This window comes from Zootermopsis nevadensis, unplaced genomic scaffold (assembly GCF_977971745.1).
Source record: "Zootermopsis nevadensis isolate Lab colony 2312 unplaced genomic scaffold, Znev_1.0 Znev_ptg000015l, whole genome shotgun sequence".
Lineage (NCBI taxonomy): Eukaryota > Metazoa > Arthropoda > Insecta > Blattodea > Termopsidae > Zootermopsis > Zootermopsis nevadensis.
The window spans coordinates 2,725,424-2,747,936 of record NW_028259147.1 but is presented as its reverse complement, the minus strand read 5'-3'; the positions used below and the strand labels follow the sequence as shown (position 1 = coordinate 2,747,936).

The window sequence follows — 22,513 nt, the reverse complement described above, 5'->3', positions numbered from 1 at the left end:
AGGAAAACCTAATGACAATGAAATCCAAAGGAGCACATTTTAACCCCCTCCCTTTCATAATGTTTTTTTGCCCCCAATAGTATATTAAAAGTATTTGTTTATTTTGTCAGATAAATTTCAGAAAGCACAAAATTTATTACCAGAAAATAATAAAATATTCATGAAGGCAGTTTCAGTTTAATCCAATTCCATTTTAAACAGGTTTTACTGTATCACCATTTCTGTTAAAATAAACTTGTAGTACTAAAATGAATTTGGTAGGTTTTCAAGATACTTTGTGTTTATTACTAATTATTTATTTGTTTTTTTTATTTTGTTACCATAGTTATAACATTATAGATATATTAAACCCATGACATGCACAACTCTGTATGCTTTTAGAGAATAATTATTACATTTCTTAAAACAATAATAATGGGATTAACAAATTATTTTATGCAACCTCAATCCTAGCCTTCTAAAGCAGTGATTCCCAAATGTTCTGTGAATGAACTTCTTTGAAAACAAGCTTCACTGATACAGTCGTAACAGAAATTTTCTATCAAAACTGTAAATCCAAAAGTTTGTTTTGTTCCCATGTAATCCCTTATAACCCATAAGTAACACAAAAGCTATGCATACTGGTTAACAAAGGCTGACATACGAACACACATGCTAGATACGTTCTCCAAATTTGTGCAAATAAAAATGGGTATAATTCTGATATATACTCTAAATGTTATTGTGAGTAAAGTGGTGTAATAAGTTTCAAAATTTATCTATGTTTATTTTCTACTTTGTTAAACATACCTGGTTTCTATGATTCACATTATACTGTGGATTGATTACCAGTCAAAAGAAGGTCCTTGAAATTTAATGTTTTTTCATTGTACATAAATTCCATGCCTTTTTGTTTCCTTTTCTTTAATATTATATCTATTTTCACTGATGTTTTTCAAAGCTAACAGGGTTAAAAAGTTTGACAAATTTTAATTTGGCAGATTTATAGGAAAACTGTCATAGAAAATATAAATGTTGTAAATTACTGCTAGAAAGTTAATTAAAAGTACTGAAATGTATTTACAAAAATACGTAATTATTATTATTTCATTAATACACGTTGATTATTACAAAATCAAGAAAATTAAGCTATGTATCGTAAAATATTACATACAGGATTTGAGACTTTCGTGGCGAGTACAATAAAACGTTACTGATTGCCCGATAAGATTTTATTGAAACATAACTCATGCTGTTTGTAATTATGCAGACTGTGAAATAATGCCCATCTCACATCATGTGAGTACTTTAACATGAACATATCTTAGACCCCATAAAACTAATTACTTTTACAGTAGTTTATAAACAATTAAGATCACCACTTAAACAGTGCAACAGCTGGAACCTTTGGTGAACACTATGTGATGATTTTTACTCTTCTTTTTCACTTACTGTCACTTATGTTACCACACAGCATCTTTCTCAGTAGCTGGATCTTAGAACATGTAATTCTTAGGTTATAATTTTTCTCAGATCTATCATTTTGTTTCACTTTCTATTTCCAAGTTTGCTCTACAGACAGTAATAATCAGCTCTAATAATTACATATATAATATACTATATCATTTACTTTTTGCCATAAAATTTTCTGTTGAGGAGAAATAACAAGAGATTTACATTTATTTTTGCCTTACCAAATATGTCCATAATAGCTGCACCTTCAAACTGGAGTTGCAGGAGATCCTAGGACAGAGAAATAATTTGGCGTTAAAATTCCTATTATCTCACTGCATAATTCAGAATTTTCCCACCCAAACTTTGTTAGGAAAGGTTTAGGTGAGTATTTATCAAAATGGTCCACAAGAAAAATATCACTGCTTAGTATTCCCCCCACCACCACCACCCCCCACCCCCAAATTACATAAACCTGGGAATGAATGTTAAACAAGCATGCAAAGGAACCATTTATTTTTTAGTTTATTTCATTCCAACAAAGAAATTAAATGTGGTCTTTCTAAAGAAATAAATTAAAATGCAGGCTCAAAATATGGAAGAGAAACTTGAGAACAGACAATGCAAAAATGAAGTGAAAGAAATGATAAAGGAAAAAAAATACTGATTTATAAATCAGTGATGTTATATGAAGTTGCATCTCAGAATGCATGAAGGATAATGAAAACCAAAAGGAATACAGGAATTGTATGTGATGATGGAGGCAGTAGGCACTCCTCAAATGTCAAGAACCCCAGAAGACATTCACCTTGAAGATACGAAGACTGCTAATGGATAAATTTAGTGACATAAAATACATATAATGTAGCGAGAGCTTCTGAGTTTGGAATATTTTATGCAACAGTTGACCATGTAATATGGACACAATTTATTTCTCTAAACTTTCATGTCTACCATTAAAAAACACCATTTTCTTGCTGTCCCATAATACATGGGAAGTGTTCTGTTTTCCCAGAACATAGTTAAAAATAACAGGATAAAATATAGAGTCGAGTCTTTCCAAAGAGAGCTGGGTTAAAATTTCATCTTACCTGGATATCAATTTCAATCTTCTCCAGTTCAACTCCCATAAACTTGCCGCAGATGGTGAACACACCGTTCTGATCAGTCGGTGTAATTTCAAACTGGACGTTTCTGAACTGTGTTGTAGGAAGACCATCTACCTCCAGCAAAACACCCTTCTCATATAGTTTAGCTGCTGTATAACGCAGCGTCAACTTTGATTTCAACTTCTCTGGCTGCTTCCCTGATGACTTACAAATATGAACACTCCTGGCAAAGAATATAATCACCAAGAGCAAAGTTAGTTTCATAAGGTTAGACCATAGGAATTTCAAGACTTATTCATGAATAGAATACAGTACAGTAGTCCTTTGCCATTCATGAGGTTACATAGTGTCACAACCCAGAAGACCACAAACGACATCTTCACAGACATGAAAATTCAAAATGTATGATTTGAAGCTCCCATGGCGGTGAGTATAAAGATTTCTGTCTTCTGAGTTGTTGCGCCATGTAGTCTGCTATAAGTTTACCGACGTTTCAGAGGTCATACTGCCTCCGTCATCGCCCTGATGACGGAGGCAGTATGACCTCTGAAACGTTGGTAAACATTGACCAGACTACACAGCGCAACAACCCAGAAGACAGAAATCTTCATACTCATCGCCTGATGACGGAGGCAGTATGACCTCTGAAACGTTGGTAAACATCGACCAGACTACACAGCGCAACAACCCAGAAGACAGAAATCTTCATCGCCCTGATGACTGAGGCAGTATGACCTCTGAGACGTTGGTAAACATCTACCATACTATTCGGTGCAACAACTCAGAAGACAGAAATCTTCATGAAAATCCAAAATTTCAATATGCAGAGTGCTTACCTTTTTCCAGCATTAAGGTTTTCAAGACACTTCTGTATGTACTGATTGTAGTAAGTAATCTGTTCTTCATAAAACTTTGTCTTCGTATCTAAACTTTGTTTTGTGATTCTTAGTGCCTGCAGTTCCTGAAAGAACAGAAATGATGAGTATTACAAAAGTATCTCACAGAATGTTATATCAAGCATTAAACTGTACTGTCGCAGATTTTTACTTCCAGTGGTACCATTCATAAAGCCACATTTTATCTGTTTTTCATCACACTGGGCTTTGATGTAGTTAGGACAAAAGCAAGTCACAGTCTGACTTCTATTAATTACAGGTTTATAATTCTTTTTAGTAACAACAAATTTACTTCGACTGCCACTGTTTTGCTCACTAAATGAAATGTTGTCTCATTATCTCACATTGTCAGATCAATAGTTGTGGATGGCTACCAACATTATGGAGGAATGTGCCTCAAACTTCAGGAATAAATGTCCTGAAGACACAAACAATATTTTCCTGTTAAACACTGATAACCACCTACAAGATCATTACATTACAATTCATCATTTGAAGAAAACAGTGTACAATATAATTTTCAATATGAAAACTAACAAAGAATTTAATAACACTGCAAATTTACTGCTACATTTCACTTTCAAATTGCGATGTTATACATAATAAATAACTGATGAAAGATTTGCTCATCTCTGCATTACATAACAGTTTTGTGATAAACAGAGTACTTTAAGCACGACATTTTACCTTCCTTCGAAGTTCCCTATGCCTGCGTTTGCTGCAGATATCTCTCGCGATGGCTGACACAATGCTCTGATACCCATCAGCAGCAGAAACTAAGCCTGCAAGCTCTAGCCTAGCAAGGTACTGCCTCAGGATCAGTTTGCAGTCCTGGAGAGAATTACTGCAACAAATATTGACACAATAAAAATAATCTGATTGGGGTATGGACAACTTTAAGTTTCCCCAGGAAATGCTTTAGATGTAAACGTGAGCAATTCAACACACGTTGTAATTGTACGACCTGAACATTCAACAAAAGCGCTACCAAAACCCACCATTGGACATAATCCCAGGTCACTTCTATCTCCCATCCCTTTTAAGGTTCAAATTTTTCCTCAGCCTTCTGTTCTCAAACACTTGTAATTTGTGTTCTAACCTGGAATTAAGACACAACCACACAAACAGCTAGTAAAATTACACACATATATCTTGATATTTAATGTTTCGGAAAGCAGACAGGATGGTGTAATCTTTCTACATAAATAACAAATCTGCAGAATTTATTTCCCTAAATTCATCTGGACCTCACACCTATCTTCTTACGTTGGCTTAAGAGTGTTTTAGTACATATGGCCAAATTATGATTTTATTACAGAATTTAGTCTTGTCTAAATTTACTTCCAGATCAATTTCTTTTGGAAAGTGGCCATTTGGAAGACCAAGCAGAAGATGCAAGAAGAAAATTAAAATGAAATGTGGTGAGATAGACTGTGTAGAAGGAAAGCAGATACACCTGGCTCAGGCTAATGTCCAATGGCCAGAATAGCAGTAAAATTTCCATCAGGTTCCACAGAAGTTTTATTCATGATTTAACTGAAGTCTGACTGAGTACCATGATTTGGAAGGAGCTGAGCTGTGAGCATTTCTCTGCTTGCGTTGATACAGTAGTTGTTGGAACAGCTGCTCCTCTGTGTCTGACCCGACGAACAGAGCTTCACGTAAGGTGCTGTTCCCTTGAAGGTACGGAAGTATCCAAACCAGCAGCTCCTTTGTTCTGTGAAGTATTTTACATACCGTATCACCTATTTTGTAACACAGGTATTTCTCAACACTCGTAAATAAAAATGATGATTAACAATCTTCCCTTGCACATTCTTGCGATTTAAAGAGAAAGCATAACATGATTTTTTCTGTGCATACAAAGTACAGTGGATGGTACTATGTACTTTATCAATAACACGTGTTTGTGCCACAATATGAAGACACGGAAGTACGTCCCCGTCTATGCAGAAAGTATGCTGAATGTCTCTGGTGTAGCAGTAAAACATTTTGCGCCAGTTACAAGATAACACCTTTTTGGTATTCTGTGGTGATGCCAAAAAGACTTTTCAAAATGAATATTAGTGGAAAAAGTCCCAGGGGCAGACGAAGCTAAGAGAATATGTATGGAGGATAGCGGAGACTGAAGGAGAACAGACAAAATGCAAGAATGGACATATATGGACACTTGGAGACTCCTTTGCAGATGTCAAAATACTAGGGTGGAAACGACTTAAGGAAGAAAAACAACAGAGCACCCACCTGATAAAAAGCTTGTTAATATCTTGATCATCGTTCTCAGGTACCTCAAACTTGTTTACAAGTGTAAGACACACTTCTGTTTTTGGCAGAGCAGCGTCCCTCCCAGCTGTTAAAAACGAAATGCATGATACAGCGCAAACTGACTGAACACATTTGCTATATATAGTATATGTGGGTACGCGGGAGTTGGACACCTCTCAGAAAAATGTATCACAGTTATACGTTATGACTAGGAATGTCAATTAGTTAACATTTTCAACTCTTCACATTATATTTTAATTTCAAAATAGTATTGACTTCACACTCTATTACAATTTTTATAATATAATTAAGACTATTAGAGATGAATAATTTTTCTCAAATAAAAGAAATTGAAATAATCAGACTGGCCAACTTAATTTACATACCTTCCCTAGTTTGCTCCCATATTTATTTTTATTCATTTAAATATTGGAAAACAGACAAGTCAGAGGGGCAGGAATTTAAATTTAAATAATACTGTTACTAATAACATTACTGCAAAACAGTGCTATCTGCAGGTAATGTTAATGGCTGATATCGCCACTTGTTTGAAAAATAAAATAAAAGATCTCAGTAGAAGACAGTGCTATGTAAGTTTTGGGAACACACAATCTCTTCAACCCAAACTTAGAAAATGCATTTATTTGACCACGAATATGAACATAAGACCTCAAAATTTCAATCACATACTTCCAAGTAACATTCCCACTGAAGGCACTGGACCCAAGTCCTCCAGCAGCTCATGTAGCGGGTCTGAAGGATCAGTAGCAATGAGGTCCTGATATTTTAGTAGGAGTTCATGAGTATCACAAATTTCCTGTTGGAAAAGTATGTTATTTTATATAAGTTTTCAAGCTTTCATGGCAATTAGTAGCTAATCCATTACTCAGTAATGACACCATAATGTGGTTAGCTGGTTTGCCAAACTTTCAAACCTGGTACCTTACAAAAATAAATAGTATTTTTTGATCTAAAAGTATTCCTCATACCAGTTACATTCTAGTAATTATGTTTATTGCTAAGACTTGCAGTTTGTATCCTGTTTTACGGAACTATGAAATGGATATAGCACCTTCCTCCAGTGTGACAAAATTTCACTATTGTTTCATGCAAGTTGCAATCTGTTCTACAAACAAAGCCTGATTTTCAACATGGTACAAACAATTAAACGAACCTTCCAAAACACAAATAATTAAATATGCAACAAACCTGCAAACTGATATACAAGACAGGGCGGGAAATCAGTGTAGCTTCAGTGAACTCGTGCATACTGAAGTGCTCTTCGAGTTCTTCTACCCTGCAGCACTCCCTGAAGAATTTCTTCAGCTTCTCATGGCATTCAATGATAAATGTATTCAAACATGCAAGATGTTTTGACTCCTCACCAAACTAATGAAACACGGCAAGAAAGCAATCAGTAACAATAAACACATGCAATCATATTTACCACACTCTATGATGAAGTCTTATTACTTTTATTTGCATTCAAAAATATGATGCGAGGTCAATATCATACTTACAAATGAATATAAATTATTTAACAATTTCTAAGAAAGTGGCAGATGAAGACATCTGAAAGCCTGAAAATTAGCTATTAAACAATAACTGTAAACGACTATGGAAATAACATTTCTCCAGCCATTGGTGATGGGGGAATGTCATCTTACAGTACAGTAAATATGGTACTGAAGCTAAGAGATTTATTACATCTTAATTAACTTACCCCTTTCTTGGAAGCTGCAAACTGCAGAATCTTTGCAATGCTGGCTAGGTTGCGCCGCTGATTATTAGACAGCGTCCTATCGGGTGGCAGTGCTATAATATCGAAAGCGTCTGGAGCCACAATTGCAGAGTTGATATAATTGTAATAAATCAGGTTACCCACCACCTATTTAACAAACCATAATCAGTGAATCTACATATACAAGTGGCCCATATTAAGCAGGACTAGCATCACTCAAAACTCAGAAATTTGCCTGGCTACCATCTTGGTATTACTGATGACATGCTAAATGCAGAGATTTTACTGGCTAGTTACTCATTCATCAACAAATTTCCATGAATTAATTGCAGTGCAATGTTTTCTTTCATATCATTGCCTGTAAAATGTCCACAGGGAGGTTGGAAAGTTTTGTCCAGAATTTCTGCACATATAGGAAACTACATCATATCAAATGTCAGAATATTTTATGTGTACCTTCAAAACCTCCTTCTCGGGTGCCTTCGGGAACTTCTCCATGAGCGACCCATAAAGAACTTTAGCTATGTACAGCATTCCATACGGTATCAGGTGACGTGATTCTACTATCCGATGCAAGAACGTGAGGGTGGCTTCTTTCAGTCTTCTAATGCTACTGTACAGTTTCTTCTGTACTTCCTCATAGTCCAGTGCTTCTACTTGTGTGACAGAATAAGGCAGGTTCCTGCACAGCACAAAGCAAATCCAACACAGCATTAATTAAACCAAAAGAAAATAACTTGCAACTGTGCCTTTAAAAAATTTTCATGCAACAGGAGCAGAAAGGTAGGCTCCGTATATACGTGTTCTTATTTACAGTCCTCATCAGCTATGATCTTCAATTACTGCAAATACAAATTTATTATTACAAAGCTAATCTAATCACATGAGATATATCACACTAAATAATAAGTTATTAATTCTTTAAAATGTTTCAAATAAAAGGTTAGATTTTACTAAGAATTATTCTTAAAATATTCTTGACAAAGTTTAGGATGTTTGAGTTGAACTTCATATAAAATTGGAATTACTTTGACTAAATATTTTTCAAGGACATTGATATGAAGCTAAAAGAGTATGAAATTCCTGCAATTCATAATTAAGATACTTCACACATCTTCAAACATGCATATATTTGAACCATCATATACTTACGAAGAATTGCCAGTTTCCATTTCAAACTGGTTCCTCCAAGTCTTAAAAATATCAACTGGATTTGTCTCAAATGATATGGTCTTATCTTCTAGCACCTGTGAAAAGAGTTTAAAACTTTATCACATCATGTCTTTCCTCTAAAACTATTTTAGGGTTGTAATAAAAACCATGAGAACTAGGAAAAAGTTAAATGCATATACACTTTCACATTTCCCTGACCAGTACACTGAGAAAAAAACTAAAAGAAATTTTCAATTTAATGTAAATAATTTAATCCAGTGTGAAAAGTCAATTCAATTAAAATTTGTTATAATATCACAATTTTCAAAAGAAGTTTCCTATCGACATAAAACTTCTGGCCCAAAAATTAGAAGAAACACTTTGTCATAGGTAACTAAAAATAAAAAGCATAATTTGAAACCCAAATTTGGGAGAGAGAAAAAAACAATATATGCTGTTACTCATTTAGAGGAACTTCAAAAGCTGTCATTATTTGTGCTTACAGACCAGTAAAATACATTTTGCCTGTAACACTTCTTCCATGATTTTTGAAGTCACTGTATCCCATGCACACCATTTATTAAAGTCCTTAATAAAAATCTCTTCATACATATAACTCATAATAAACAGACGAAAAAGTTCACGTAAGTTACATTTGATTACCTGCAGTATAAGAGGTCCAACGACGTCTCTGAGCGCATTCTGACTGGACATCTGGCGTGAATAATTTACCACCATTCTGAGCACTAGGGGATTTCCTGTGACTACATCTGAAGGTTTTGTAAATTTACACCTATGAAAGAAATACATAATTTTAAAACAAAGAAGAAACCAGTAACACTCAAACCATTAGGTTTGATCAGCACGTGTATTCAATTACAACCTAATTCACATGAATTGAGTTTTTAACATAATTAGGTGGTTATGGTTTCAGCTTCTCTTCCAATTGCACAAAAATAATAAACATCACTTCACACACTTATTTTGCATGTTACGTAGAATAGTGTAGATTTTGTTGCAATGAATGTGAAAAAACCCAAGGCCAACCGCTACACAAATTTTAATTCATATGGCAAACAACATTTAAAAAACTAATGCCTTGAACAAGAAAATCTTGTAGGATACTGATAATGATTACTTAAGAGTACCTGATTTCTTCTTCAAGTGCAGTCTTGAAGAGTTTCAGAAGAAGATATTCCTCACGAGGATTGGAGCCAAAATTGAACAGTGTTAAAATAACTGTCTCTAAGAATCTTGTGCTACGGCTCAAAGGCAGACAGAAGATAAGTTTTGCCAAATAGCCTGGAGTAGTCTGCAGAGCATAGAATAAATGCTGATAGCCGTCCAACAGCTTCCGTCCCTCTCTTGTCAGACTTTTTAATCCTCGATTACAACTTGCTTCACCTTGACTTGTGGTCAGTTGATGCTGTTTCGACAACTCATTTAAACTCGTACCGTGTTTAACCACATCCTAGAATGTCATACTTACATATGTAAAATCATTAAGGCTTAGTAAATGCCACACAGTGAGATAAATTCCATTTCAATATTAGAAAGGATTCCTTTATCGCTTTTATCCTCAGTTACAGCCTGCATATTCAGAACACCCATCACATCAACAGCCTCTTCGATATATAACATTCTATCACCAACCTACTGCCCCCTTACACACAATAAAAGAGTGTCATTAAGTGATAATTAGTGTATCCTCTCCCATAAAAAAAATGTATAATCAATCATCTGCTGTTTCAATGTCACCCTTATCCCATCTGACATATTTTACTCCATTCAAATCTAAAGTATATTTCACTTGCTACCATTTTCAATGGACCTGTCCTACAAAGAAACCCCATACGTTCCAAGTTCCAAATGTCAGGCCCATTTCCTGCTGCTTAGTTCATTCAAAGTAACTGTACAAGTCTGAATGCCTATCTAACATTTTGTAATAGACATATTTTCCATCCCTAAAAATGACAGAAATTCTTCTTGTTTTTCCGGTTTAACAATGTTTGTACATTTTCCGGTACCCTTTACGGGTCCCCAACTTTTCAGTTGGCTTGATCTATGGACATTCGGTAGGACTCCTTGGATGAGAGATCGGCCCGTCGCAAGGCCTCTACCTGTACACAGGACAGCACAACACAGAAAACTTCCATGGCTTGAGTGGGATTCGAACCCACGGTCCCTGCGACCAAGCGGCACAAGGCCCACGCCTCAGACTGTGCGGCCACTGCAGACCCCAATTACAGAAATTAAAGTTATAAATCAAATAAGGTTTTGCCACATAAGAAACATATTCCATCTCACAAGGCTTCCATAGTCCTTTTACAAAAAAGTTACATATTTTCCAAAATACGTGCTAATGCTTTCTTCAACACAAAGAATTTGTTATACATACTTGCAACGCAATTCTGTTGTGAACCAACAAACCGATCTTCACGTCCATAGCGTCCAGCTGCTGGGCCAACATCTGATTGTGACGGATAGTTTGCACAACCTGCCCCTTGAGGATCTGAAATTAGAACATGGTTCAGGTAAGTCCATGTTTTCATAATTTTTATGTTAATTACCAAAAAAAAGGGGGCATGAAATAAAAACATAATGGCAACTACATGTATCTGCTTTCCACATCTTTCATCCACATCTCATAAATGATTTTGACAAAATTTGGTAATGATAACACTAAAGGTACAAGCAAAATTTAATTTTGGTTTGTACCAGTCCTTAAGTATCTACTTACATGAAGCTAAAAACAACTTGATCAGGTTTCTTAGAAAACCCATCATAGAAAGAACTGGTGTATGACAAAATATAGAGGTCACTAAGCCCCATAGATTATAATTAAAACCATTTTCAAAAAAGACCTATGAGGTACCAATAAGAGTACGTGTTTCTATTTGTCCTTTTATAAACTAATACTCGAAGCATAAACAAAAGACCTACAAATCATTATTTGTTTTACCTGAAGCTGTATATCTCTCCTGTAATCATCTGCACTGAAGTCAAGATGATGAGCAAAACGTCTAACAACTTCGAACGGAGGTTGTGGTTGGTGGAACAATGACAGAAACATCTTTCTCACCCTGTGTCCACGCCAAAATGCTTGAACTTTGATGATTTTATTTTCCTGCGTCAAGAAAGTAACATAAACAACATACATTAAGCACATAAGAGAGAAATGTGACAGACGTTACACTACCTTTCTGCTTACAGAACTAATAGACCCATAAGTAAAATCCGTAATGCACACCTAAAAATATCAGAAGGATTCTACAACAGCTTGAACAAAGTGAAATGTTTATGCATTCATATGAAATATGGTTCCGAGTATTTATGAAACTTACCTGCGCTTTGTAATAATCCAGGCAAACCATGCTCTTTCGCAATTGTGTGTCCGTGTATTTTGTTTCACGGTACTCTGCTAACATCGTTCTATACTTCCGCCTCTGGACAACTGAACGCCACCATGCCTGCATGAAAGTAACAGGATATAATGAATACAACATGAAACACGAATGACTGCAAACACAGACACATCACTGACGATACAAACACTATCAATGGTTTTCCAAGATAAAGTTTATAGAAGAACATATTTTATGTAATTTCTGTCAGTGCATTTTGGTTCTTATTCCAATAAATTATATACTTTTGTAGGATTTGAGGTTTTCACAGCGGTGAGTATGAAGATTTCTGTCTTCTGGGTTGTTGCGCTGTGCAGTCTGGTCGATGTTAACCAACGTTTCAGAGGTCATACTGCCTCCGTCATCAGGGTATGAAGATTTCTGTCTTCTGGGTTGTTGCGCTGTGTAGTCTGGTCGATGTTTACCAACGTTTCAGAGGTCATACTGCCTCCGTCATCAGAGTATGAAGATTTCTGTCTTCTGGGTTGTTGCGCTGTGTAGTCTGGTCGATGTTTACCAACGTTTCAGAGGTCATACTGCCTCCGTCATCAGGGCGATGAATACTTTTGTCTTTGCCTTAACTATTACTAGCTTAATGATTGTTACTGACAGTGAATGGTTAGTAGGATTTGGAATGAGCAGTTGCAGCCTACTTAAAGACAACCTCCTGTCATTTGCATTACCAGACTAAGTACGTTAAAAGAAACTACAACTTTACACAGTGACATGCCTAACCAGCAAATTTTGTAAATGGGTTATTATAAATAACTGTCTCAGTCAAGGTAGTTTGGTGTGAGGTAAAAATACAACAAAAATTTACCTTCTAATCTAAGGTCAAAGGTAAATAATATAAAAAAAAAGTGTCTATACTTACACATATGTTTCAGGGAAAGAATCAGAGTTTTCAAAATTTGATTCAGGGTGTTTAAAACAGGCATGACCCAAGTTGATATGTTCAACATGCTTTGTAACACCCAAACAGAAACAAACCTTATAAAAAAGTCATTGATAGAAACATATGCAAATCCTTTATTTTAAATCACAATGTCAGTGGATATCGGTGGGGTCACATCCAATAATACATAAAAATTATCAATGATATAGATTCTGAATTAAATATAAAGCTGCAAACCTGTGACCCATTTACCTGAATTCTAACGATGCTGTCGACGTGTTGGTAGAAGAATTCTAGTCGATCACCAACCCTCTTTCTTAGTAAGTAGCCCCTGCATCTTGCCTGAAGTTCCACCAACCACCTCCCAATTCTCATATGCTCAACCTGTTTCTGAGCCAAGTAATTTGATTTACATTGGAAGTCACCTGGTTTTTTCCATGAGTAGGTACATAACTCCAAGTTCAAATAGAATTCATGTCCACTTCTAGAATGACGAACAATCCACGGACTAATCAATCCAGTGTCCTACAATGACAATTACATCTTCATTAGCAATTATACAAAACACACAAGCACTATTAAGAAAATAATCCACATGCAATGGACAGGAGAACGGACTTGAAGAATCACCGGACATCACCAAACGATTGTACTCAAGGAATAATCAGTATATCAGAATTAATGAAGGGTCAAAGAGATTCTTTAAATTTAGAATGTAATTCCAAAAATGTGAAAATGTTTCCTCTGAAATAATTTATGCCATACATGAGAGGCTCTGCAGTAAGAATTATCGTTAACGTGATACAAAACATCAGGGCTTATCAAATACTATTTTCCACTTCTCCATTACTGGAAACTGTGAACAAGTAAACAAATAGGCAGCTCCAGAGCCATATTCAGGATTTAATTTTTGGGGATCTGAAAAATTATTAAGGAAACCTAAATAAGACATAAATGAGACAGCATAATTTATTGCCCTGTAAACATACTTCATATTTGCAGAAGAAATTAAGGTGCAATTGTTTACAGAGAATATCAGCAGACATGCACACACACACACACACACAAAATGCAACAAAAACCCAAAAAACAACACACCTTCCTTAGGTACCATTCTTCAAGAGCAGACATGAATTTAGGATCAAGTTTATTCTCACGAATGCCAACGTCTATTGGATTAAGAGATGTTATTCTTGACTGTTGGTTATTATCTTGAAGATTCTTCTTCATCTTCACAAGTAACTCACAGGCTATATAAGATATAATTCATTTTAATTACACGTGGCAACTAAATTTCAACCCTCAAGTGTTAAATGTATGATTTATATACTGTGGCTGTTAACTTTGGAAACTTCCTTCATTCAAACAATAAAATCTCACAAAAGTACTACCTCAGAGAAACATTTATCATAATACAAATCTTAGTTCACTCCATGTATAAGACCTGTACAAAAATTGACAGTGGAACCACGGTTCTGGAGAATCTGACGTAAATACGTCTTTGTGTTTAAATTATCATCATCTGACTCTTTTAGCTTCAATGTCATCCATCTTGTTATCTCTAAATAGTATGACGTAAATACGCAAACGCAGCAGTAGCGTGAAGTGCGATGCGCCTTTATTTGTATAAATAAATGTTTGTAGAACCTAAACCATTTGTGGTATGTAAAATCTGAAAACAGATATGGAAAGCTCAAGAGGTAATACGTATTTCGTACGCAATATGTCTAGATCCATCTCTTACGGTTTTCGAGAGGCGGGCGCTTAACGCGCAAGATGCATTGAAAATTGTACACATTGGTTCATTAAAATTACAATAAATGTATAAACAATTATAATTACAATAAAATACATTACAGATTCTTAAAGGTCCTTATTTACTGATCATTTTACATAAGTTACATTACCCTTACTCCTATACCATTCCTGAGGAATGAACGTTTAAAGGTGACTCGGCGCTGGATCTTACACATCTTTGTAACTAACGCTGTTTTTGCCGAATGACCCTTCCGTATAGACATATTTACGTCAAAAACATTTGAGGCTAAATTTTTAAAACTACAAAGAACTTCAATGCATCAACACAAAAACATTTTGTTACTGTGATTTTTACAATATGGAGCGACAACTGCATTATTTTAATCACAGGTCTAAACTATTATGTATATTACCATAAAAACAAGAATATTATATTTAGTACATTCTTCATGACAAATCAACATCAAGACTGACTTATACTTTGACTACAATGACATACCAACTTTAGCATCGTGAATTTCATCTGACGCCTGGCTCACCGCTGACTGCACATCCTCAAGCCATAATACTGTTCCTTCCTTCTGTTTCCGTGCCCAGCCGTGCTGTTAAAGGAATAAGCGCGTAAATCAGAAAGGATATGAAAGGAAGACTCCAAATTCATGACACTTTTGAACAAAGCAGACTGCCTTCACAAAACAACGATTTTAAATATCTATACATAACATTTTCCTGAATAAATGCATATCACAAAAAAAGCATAACATAAGAAACCCATTACTCTGTAACATTAATTCAAACATATATATTACAATACAAAACAAAAAATTGATTGCATTATGTATCTAAATAAGAAAGTTAAATGTTCAAAACAAATCTATCACTGAAATACATTATAAAGAATAATATACATTATTTTTTTAATATCTCTTAAAACCTGTCACTTTCCAGCAACACTGCAACTAGAAGGGGCATTCAAATGACATACATACATGCAGAAGTTTGAAATACAGCACTGCATCATTTGAAGAAATACATTCCACCATTTTGAGTCCAGGATTTTGTAAAGCTCTTAACATGGCTTTTACGTCTCTTTCTTCTATGGCAGTGTTTAAATCATGTAAGGCCAATATTACTGAAAATGATAATGCATATGATTTTGTTAAATAGTCGTACATAGAAAACAATTTCCTTTAAATTATTCAAGTACATTTCGATAAACTAAAATCACACTGAAATGTGTTAGAGTTCTGAGAATATATCAATGATTCTGTTGAAACTTACACATATTGTTCTCTTCATACTGGTGATTAACACTGTCTATACATTCCTCAATATCTGTATATGTTAACACAGGACATTCACGTCCGTCGGCCACTTTCTTATTTCGAAATGCACATAATGCTCGCCAGTACTTCACCTTTGATGCAGGATCCAAATCCTGTTCAAATATTAATAAAGTAACTTAATAACAGTTCTAACTTCTTACAACTTTAATATACTTAAACCAGACTTTAATTAAAACTTATTCTTCTTCTTCTATGGCTCTCCGGTCCGTATTCAGTCCATGGCCTCCTCAATTCTCCTCTTCCATTCGGTCCTCTGTTAGGTCCGTCTGTCCAAGGCTTTGATTGAGGTTTCGAAACATCTTCCTTTATTTCTTTTTACGGTGCAAGGTTGTTAGCCTTGTGACCAACCCTCAACCTGGAGGACCAAGGTACCTGTCTTAGTCTGACCTCTCCCCCTTGACCAATCTGGTACCTGCACCTTGTCGTGGTGGTGGGGCTTGAGCACCTTAAAACTTATTACAAAGTAATATATAAAGAGATGGAGTATATAAAGAGTTGGATTTATTGACCTGACCTGTATGAAACATGAAGCTTCAGGAAATGCACTTTACCAAACCTTGCACCGTGCTATGTTGTCAAGTGATAGTCACAGCTTCTTTCAGATATAAACATTTAGTACGTAGATAATATTGCAGATTCTGAGTCTTAGGGCCCCGCACCTTGTCATGGTGGTGGGGCTTCAGTACCTCAGAGCTACTGGTAGGGCCTCCCTAGCCAGATTGGTCGAGGGGGAGAGGTCAGACTAAGACAGGTACCCTGGTCCTCCAGGTTGGGGGTTGGTCGCAAGGCTAACAACCTTGCACCGTAAAAAGGAAGATGTTTCAAAACCTCGATCGAAGCCTCAGACAGACGGACGTAACGGAGGATCGAATGGAAGAGAATTGAGGAGGCCATGGACCGAATACAGACCGGAGAGACATAGAAGAAGAAAAGTCTTAGGGTGAATGTAATGACAGTAAGTAGTTCCAAAAGTAAAATAAGATTAAGAATAGGTTTTAAAATCTATTTATGCAGAAGTTAAGAAGTTTTACCTTTCAATGACAGCAAACATGGGAAGATTTACTTACTGTAAAATGAGCATTGGGATTAGACACAGCTTTCCACGTGTCTTCAACATTATTTGCGTCTACAGCTTGTGTTACTGCAGCTATGTAGTACAGAACTTGTACACTTGACAGGATTTCTTGATGTGATAGGCTTACCTAGAAATGTGGACACTTAAGTTTCAGTACATTGCTATAAGATCACTGTAAAACAAAGGTTGCATCTACATTTATACATGGAAAGTACACTGGTTGTTGGATGGTTGCCTGGTTGTTGTGTTTGATTCTGTGAATCGACCTTCATTAAAACACTCTGGCATTCTGATACACTGTTTCTAAAAGCTTGTGAACATATCAGGCAAACAGCGATGAATGTTATATCAACAGCAAACTAAAAAATGATTAAAAATTATTCCAAATATATAAAAACTCTTACAGGTACAATAAAATCTTAAACATTCAAAATAATGTTATGTTTTTGCTTAGAAGCTGATTCTTACTTTCGAAGTGAGCCAAATTTGTTAATTTTTAGTAACAATCAAAGTTTGTGACTTCATTGTGATGGTAACTATTTTGTTTAGAAACGTGTGCTTACGTCTTAAAGTAGTGGGAACGCAAACAACAACTGAGACGGTACATACGCCGTGGAAACGTTGGGTCCCCTTCTCATCTGAAATATTTAGTTTCGCTGAACAATCACTTTTAACATTATATGGTGGTACATTAGACATTGGTAAGAAATTTGGAGGTACCTCAAATGGTTTAATATTTATAGCAGTTTCATTAAAACCGGTCAGTAAGTTGAAGAGTTCAAAGTGGGACATAGAAAAACACACACACGTATGCACACACAGATCTTTTATTCCTTAACAATGGTAAGTAAACTAAAATGTAAGGTAGTGAAACGCAAATCCAATACTAACCCCACATTCCAATTTATCAGCCCTCATTTCTTCATAATAAAGAGGAGCTGCGAACTCTGTGATATTTACAGGTAATTTCAATATTGGATTGCACAGTGCTCTGTATAATTCTTGCCATGTCCCTCCGTCCAATGCAGAGTTCACGACAGCAACAGACACACATTCTAAGGAATATTGCACAAGATAATATTATCATAACTTAATTACAATTTATATTACTTGCATCAATAAAGCTGCATACCTTTACTTAATCAGAAAAGAAGAAACTCATCAAAAACCAAAGCATAGATAAAAAAGTAATATTTTGTGCGTTACAGAAATAAGGTATTATGTGGACTGAATTCATTTAGCTCAAGACACATTCCAAGGTTCTCCTTGGGACTTTTATAAAGCTTTAAAATATTACTAGTTTGTGTTCTCACCATTAACACTGGATAAGTGATCCTGGATCTCTTCCTGTGTCAGAAGTTGATCATATACATCCTCCACATAACTATTCTTCAGTGACTGCAAATAAAAATGATCCTGACCTTGAAACATTCAAATAGACTGATGTCTAACAATGTTTTCACTTAAATATCGGCATTGTCTCTCAGTTCTTGCTAAAATATTAGTATCAATTAGCATTAGTATAAACAGAAAGAAAATCTGTAGTATATAATTACAAACCAGATAAATAAAATTACAAAAAATTTAAATCCAATTAAAGTGACATTTAAAAACCCAGTTGATAATATATAATTTTCTGGCATAGAGACGTGTCTCAAGTAATCAGTAATTATATCTCATGAGATATTCAATGTTATGAAATCAGAACTTCACCAACACCATGACATACCGAGGACAGAGGTGGCAAGTTCAACATCAGCATAAACATACCCTGTTAAAGGCATCTTCTACTTTCTTAAGTTTGGCGTCTCTCAGATTCTCCTGATAGAACGCAGCATAAGCTGGAAATACGTCTCGCAAACTTGCAGCTGGATTACTAAGTGACTCCAACATACCAGAAGAATCCTGTGCATAATACAGAGACTGTCAGTGTCTGCAATTACATGATAAAACACTGATTTCTCAGCTTCGCCATCAGAAAACATTGTATACAAGTCATTCTTGCAACGTGATCCAAGGCCAGTTGCAACAGTACAGTGCCAGGTCAATGAGGTGTGTAACAATGAAAATATCATGTTCCTATGAAATGTTTTTGACCACCTACAACAGTGGTCCCCAACCTTTTTTGTGCCTATGGGCACATTTGAGAGTTTATGAGATTGTGGCAGGCACCAACCAATTAACAAAGCCAAATTTTCTTTTCTCTGGGCAAATAAGATATGGACACCAAATAATACGCAAAACAACACGACGTTTAATGATACGAGAAACCACACAATCAAAAATACGTAGTTTTATAAGTACAATTATTATTACTCAAGTGGGAAGTTAGTGTGATGTTTGGCACTGCATTTCATCGACCAGTTTTTCAAATTTGGGAGTGTAGGATGATGTTGCTGCTCGCAAACAATTGTCAAGATGGGCGTCAGTAAGTCGAGATCTGCGCTTTGATTTTATAATGTTCATGGTTGAACGGCCTTCATTACTCAGTACAACCTCTTTCTGTAACAATGCGGGCACCCAAAAAGAGCCTTGGCGGGCGTCATGGCTTTGCAAGTTCGATTCGTAAAAGCATAATATCCGTCAACTAAAAATTGAACCAAAGTGAATAAAACTTGAACCGAAAATGTTCTTACATCAAAATACACACTAGCTTCGAGGCATGCCATATTTGTCAGTTTTATTTGACAAAATAGAATTCATAAAACTACACTTGGCACCTTTCTGTCAATTGCTTCATTGATTGCTATAATGGCTGCATGAAGTACTGCAGAGTCAGGTTCCAAATCATTAGCTAGGATACCATCGATCTTCTGAAATGCTGGCATTTTGATTCCATACTTTTTTAATTCCAGCCTCACAGCATCAATTTCTTCATCTGAAATACAGAGAAAATTCAGCAAATACCCTACAAAAATCACTACAGAATAAATTATAGATTAATGGTAGGATGATTTGTGACATTTTGGAAACCACATCGAAGAAAGCAAGTGTGGTCTGAGGATCAAGGCAGTTCATTCCCTTATTACATTAGTATCCACAAGTACACACAGCGTTACAACCCAGGAGACCAATATCAACATCTTCATTGCTGTGAGAACCTCAACTGAGTCCTTCTTGGAAAATTGGCAGTCTCGCCTGATCAAGACAGCAAACGTCTGTACTCAATTCTTAATACGACGAAAAATGTAGAATCAATAATTTTCTTCCTTCACCCCCTTGCCAAATGACAACATAAGTGAAGTTCGGAGGTTGTGACAGATATTTTACAGCTGTGATTCTTTATTTCATGTAGAAGGACACCAAACAAAAGTAAATTAATATATTATTGATATATGTTTAATAAACAATACCTGTAAAATTAACCTTTCCATACAAGTCTTGTATCAGGGGAGCTTTGCCCAATTTGAAGAGATGTGTACTTAATGCATGAAGACAGTAAATCACCCGAGGCATATTCTTTTTATCATAAACATCTGTTGTTTCAGGATGGAAAGTCTGAAAAGTGAATTACAAGAAGTATGTTTGATATGAATATTAAAACACATCGCACAACAAGTAATCTATTTTTCTAAATGGTTCTCATGAAGACTGAAACACTTATTTTATTGTGAGTTGGTTTTGTATGTTCTAGTGATGATGAAACTTCTGGAAGGTCATAACTCTACAGTAATGTTACACCTCAACCAACTACTGAAGAAGGACTCTGAAGGAAAAGTTGATCCACAAGGTACAAATGGTGGGAGTCAGCCTCGGTGGAGTAGTAGTTAACATGCTCGCCTTTGGACCCAAGGTTCGCGGTTTAAATCTCGGCTGAGGTAGATGGATTTTTAAGGGAGATAAAATTTGTAGCACAACTTCTTTTGGAGGGGAAGTAAAGCTGGCGGTCCCATGCTGTAGATTTACGGCATGTAAAAGACCCTTACGAGCATGATACGAGAAATTTCGTAAGCAAACTTCAGCGGTGGCAGTCAAATCAGGATTGAGTATAAATTGTGCAGACTCAGTGGGCTGGTCACTCACTACTACCATAAATGCACACTTCAAGACCAAGAAACCACCTAAAAAGGGGGCAGGAAAACCCACAACCGGGTTGTAGAGCCAAGAAACAACAAATGGTGGGAACATGGGAATCAACAAACCAGTGGCATACCACAGAGACAAATGCCTCAGCCACTCTGGTAATTATACAGAGAAATGGAGGGTTTCTCTGTTACTCCTTCTTTTAGACTAGCGCAACAGTCTTGGAATTTACAAGAACTTACCAAACACACTTTGTATATACAGAATGCTTAAATTTCTACCAAACATTTACCAACCCAGTCACAGAGCAAACTACAAGAACAAAACCAACTCTGCACTTACTACTGGCAAGGAGGCTGTTTCTAATGACTTAAGCCAATAGTTTATGTTGTCAGTGTGGCGAAACTGCAACCCAGCTATTTTGAATAGCCTCTGATCAATGTCATAAATCCTCGTCAGTGGCACTGTCTCAGGAGCTATAACATTTCCAAGTTTAGCCAAATATACACCATTCCGCAAGTTTTCTTCCAGTTCTATTGTAGGTGGGAGTTCTTCTTTCAACACAATTTCCATCCACCTGTTACAACAAACATAAAAAGTTAACTTTTATCATATGAGAAAAGGTGATTTAAACCCCCATATTAAGAGGTTGCCAACAATTTAGCAGTAGGTTAGTGTGACATATGTAAAGATGGATTACACATCAGAAGTGATGCAAAATCAATAATGGTTAAGTTACTATTAGTATTTCAGTTCTCCCAAACTAATTTAGTAATAAACATCTTCTTACTTCTTTGCCTCCTCCAAGTGGCATAGATATTCATACGCCATGTACCTTTGGCGAGTATCATCCATTTCTTCTGCTGTGTGATGTGCTTCATTGACATCTGGAAGAAAAATAAGTTAAGTACCTGATATTGGTATGGTGCAATTAAGGTTCTCAAAGGAGGATTTTATAATGTTTGAAAAGGTGTACTCTTTGGAGTATGCTGATGAACATAATGATGCCCTCAATAGGGCCTTTTTAAATTCCTTGAATATTTAAAACAGCAACAACCTTTTCTACTTAATTATTTATTTGGAAACACGATTCAAATAATCGGGTCGTGTATCCACCCACTACAACTAGACAGCTACGAAGAAAAGTACACTGTCACTCTACTTACTGCAGTAGAATGGTTGTGACAGGTATTTTTCATCCATGTGTAGTACAATGCAAATATTCAATTCAAAGAAACATTCTTTCGGGTACAGCACAACCAATTCAATTTTTCATCGTAATACAATACATTTCACCCTAGATTCCATTATACATACAACCATATACAAGGCGCGCTATGTTTCGATTGGTTATAAGAAAATGATGACCGGTACAATCCAGGCGTTGCCAATGACGAAAAATTGAAATTCACAAAATG

General features: G+C 35.8%; 1 protein-coding gene across 1 annotated transcript; it reads right to left on the bottom strand.

The window, feature by feature from the left end:
• Positions 1 to 1,054: 1,054 nt before the first annotated feature.
• On the bottom strand, positions 1,055 to 22,507 carry LOC110838584 (ras GTPase-activating-like protein IQGAP1). The gene is made up of 30 exons (XM_022081901.2): positions 22,262 to 22,507; positions 21,886 to 21,982; positions 21,438 to 21,672; positions 20,426 to 20,570; positions 19,793 to 19,950; positions 18,843 to 18,977; positions 18,386 to 18,470; positions 17,964 to 18,127; positions 17,065 to 17,199; positions 15,933 to 16,089; positions 15,641 to 15,783; positions 15,151 to 15,253; positions 13,992 to 14,143; positions 13,146 to 13,418; positions 11,939 to 12,064; positions 11,557 to 11,721; positions 10,993 to 11,106; positions 9,743 to 10,065; positions 9,258 to 9,387; positions 8,595 to 8,689; positions 7,899 to 8,124; positions 7,425 to 7,589; positions 6,911 to 7,090; positions 6,392 to 6,518; positions 5,681 to 5,786; positions 4,992 to 5,153; positions 4,124 to 4,280; positions 3,377 to 3,501; positions 2,523 to 2,763; positions 1,055 to 1,722 (listed from the first exon to the last, which is right to left on the bottom strand). The coding sequence occupies exons 1-30, from the start codon at positions 22,296 to 22,298 to the stop codon at positions 1,606 to 1,608; spliced, it is 4,578 nt and encodes a 1,525-aa protein (XP_021937593.2). The 5' UTR covers positions 22,299 to 22,507; the 3' UTR covers positions 1,055 to 1,605.
• Between the last annotated feature and the right edge of the window lie 6 nt (positions 22,508 to 22,513).

Excerpts from the sequence above, each read along its gene's own strand:
- LOC110838584 (XM_022081901.2), bottom strand. The coding sequence starts at position 22,298 with ATGGATGAAAAATACCTGTCACAACCATTCTACTGCA. Across the intron at positions 21,983-22,261 it reads GTCACAACCATTCTACTGCA|ATGTCAATGAAGCACATCAC; the intron begins GTAAGTAGAGTG and ends TTTTTCTTCCAG. Across the intron at positions 12,065-13,145 it reads ACAGCATCGTTAGAATTCAG|GCATGGTGGCGTTCAGTTGT; the intron begins GTAAATGGGTCA and ends ACTTTCATGCAG.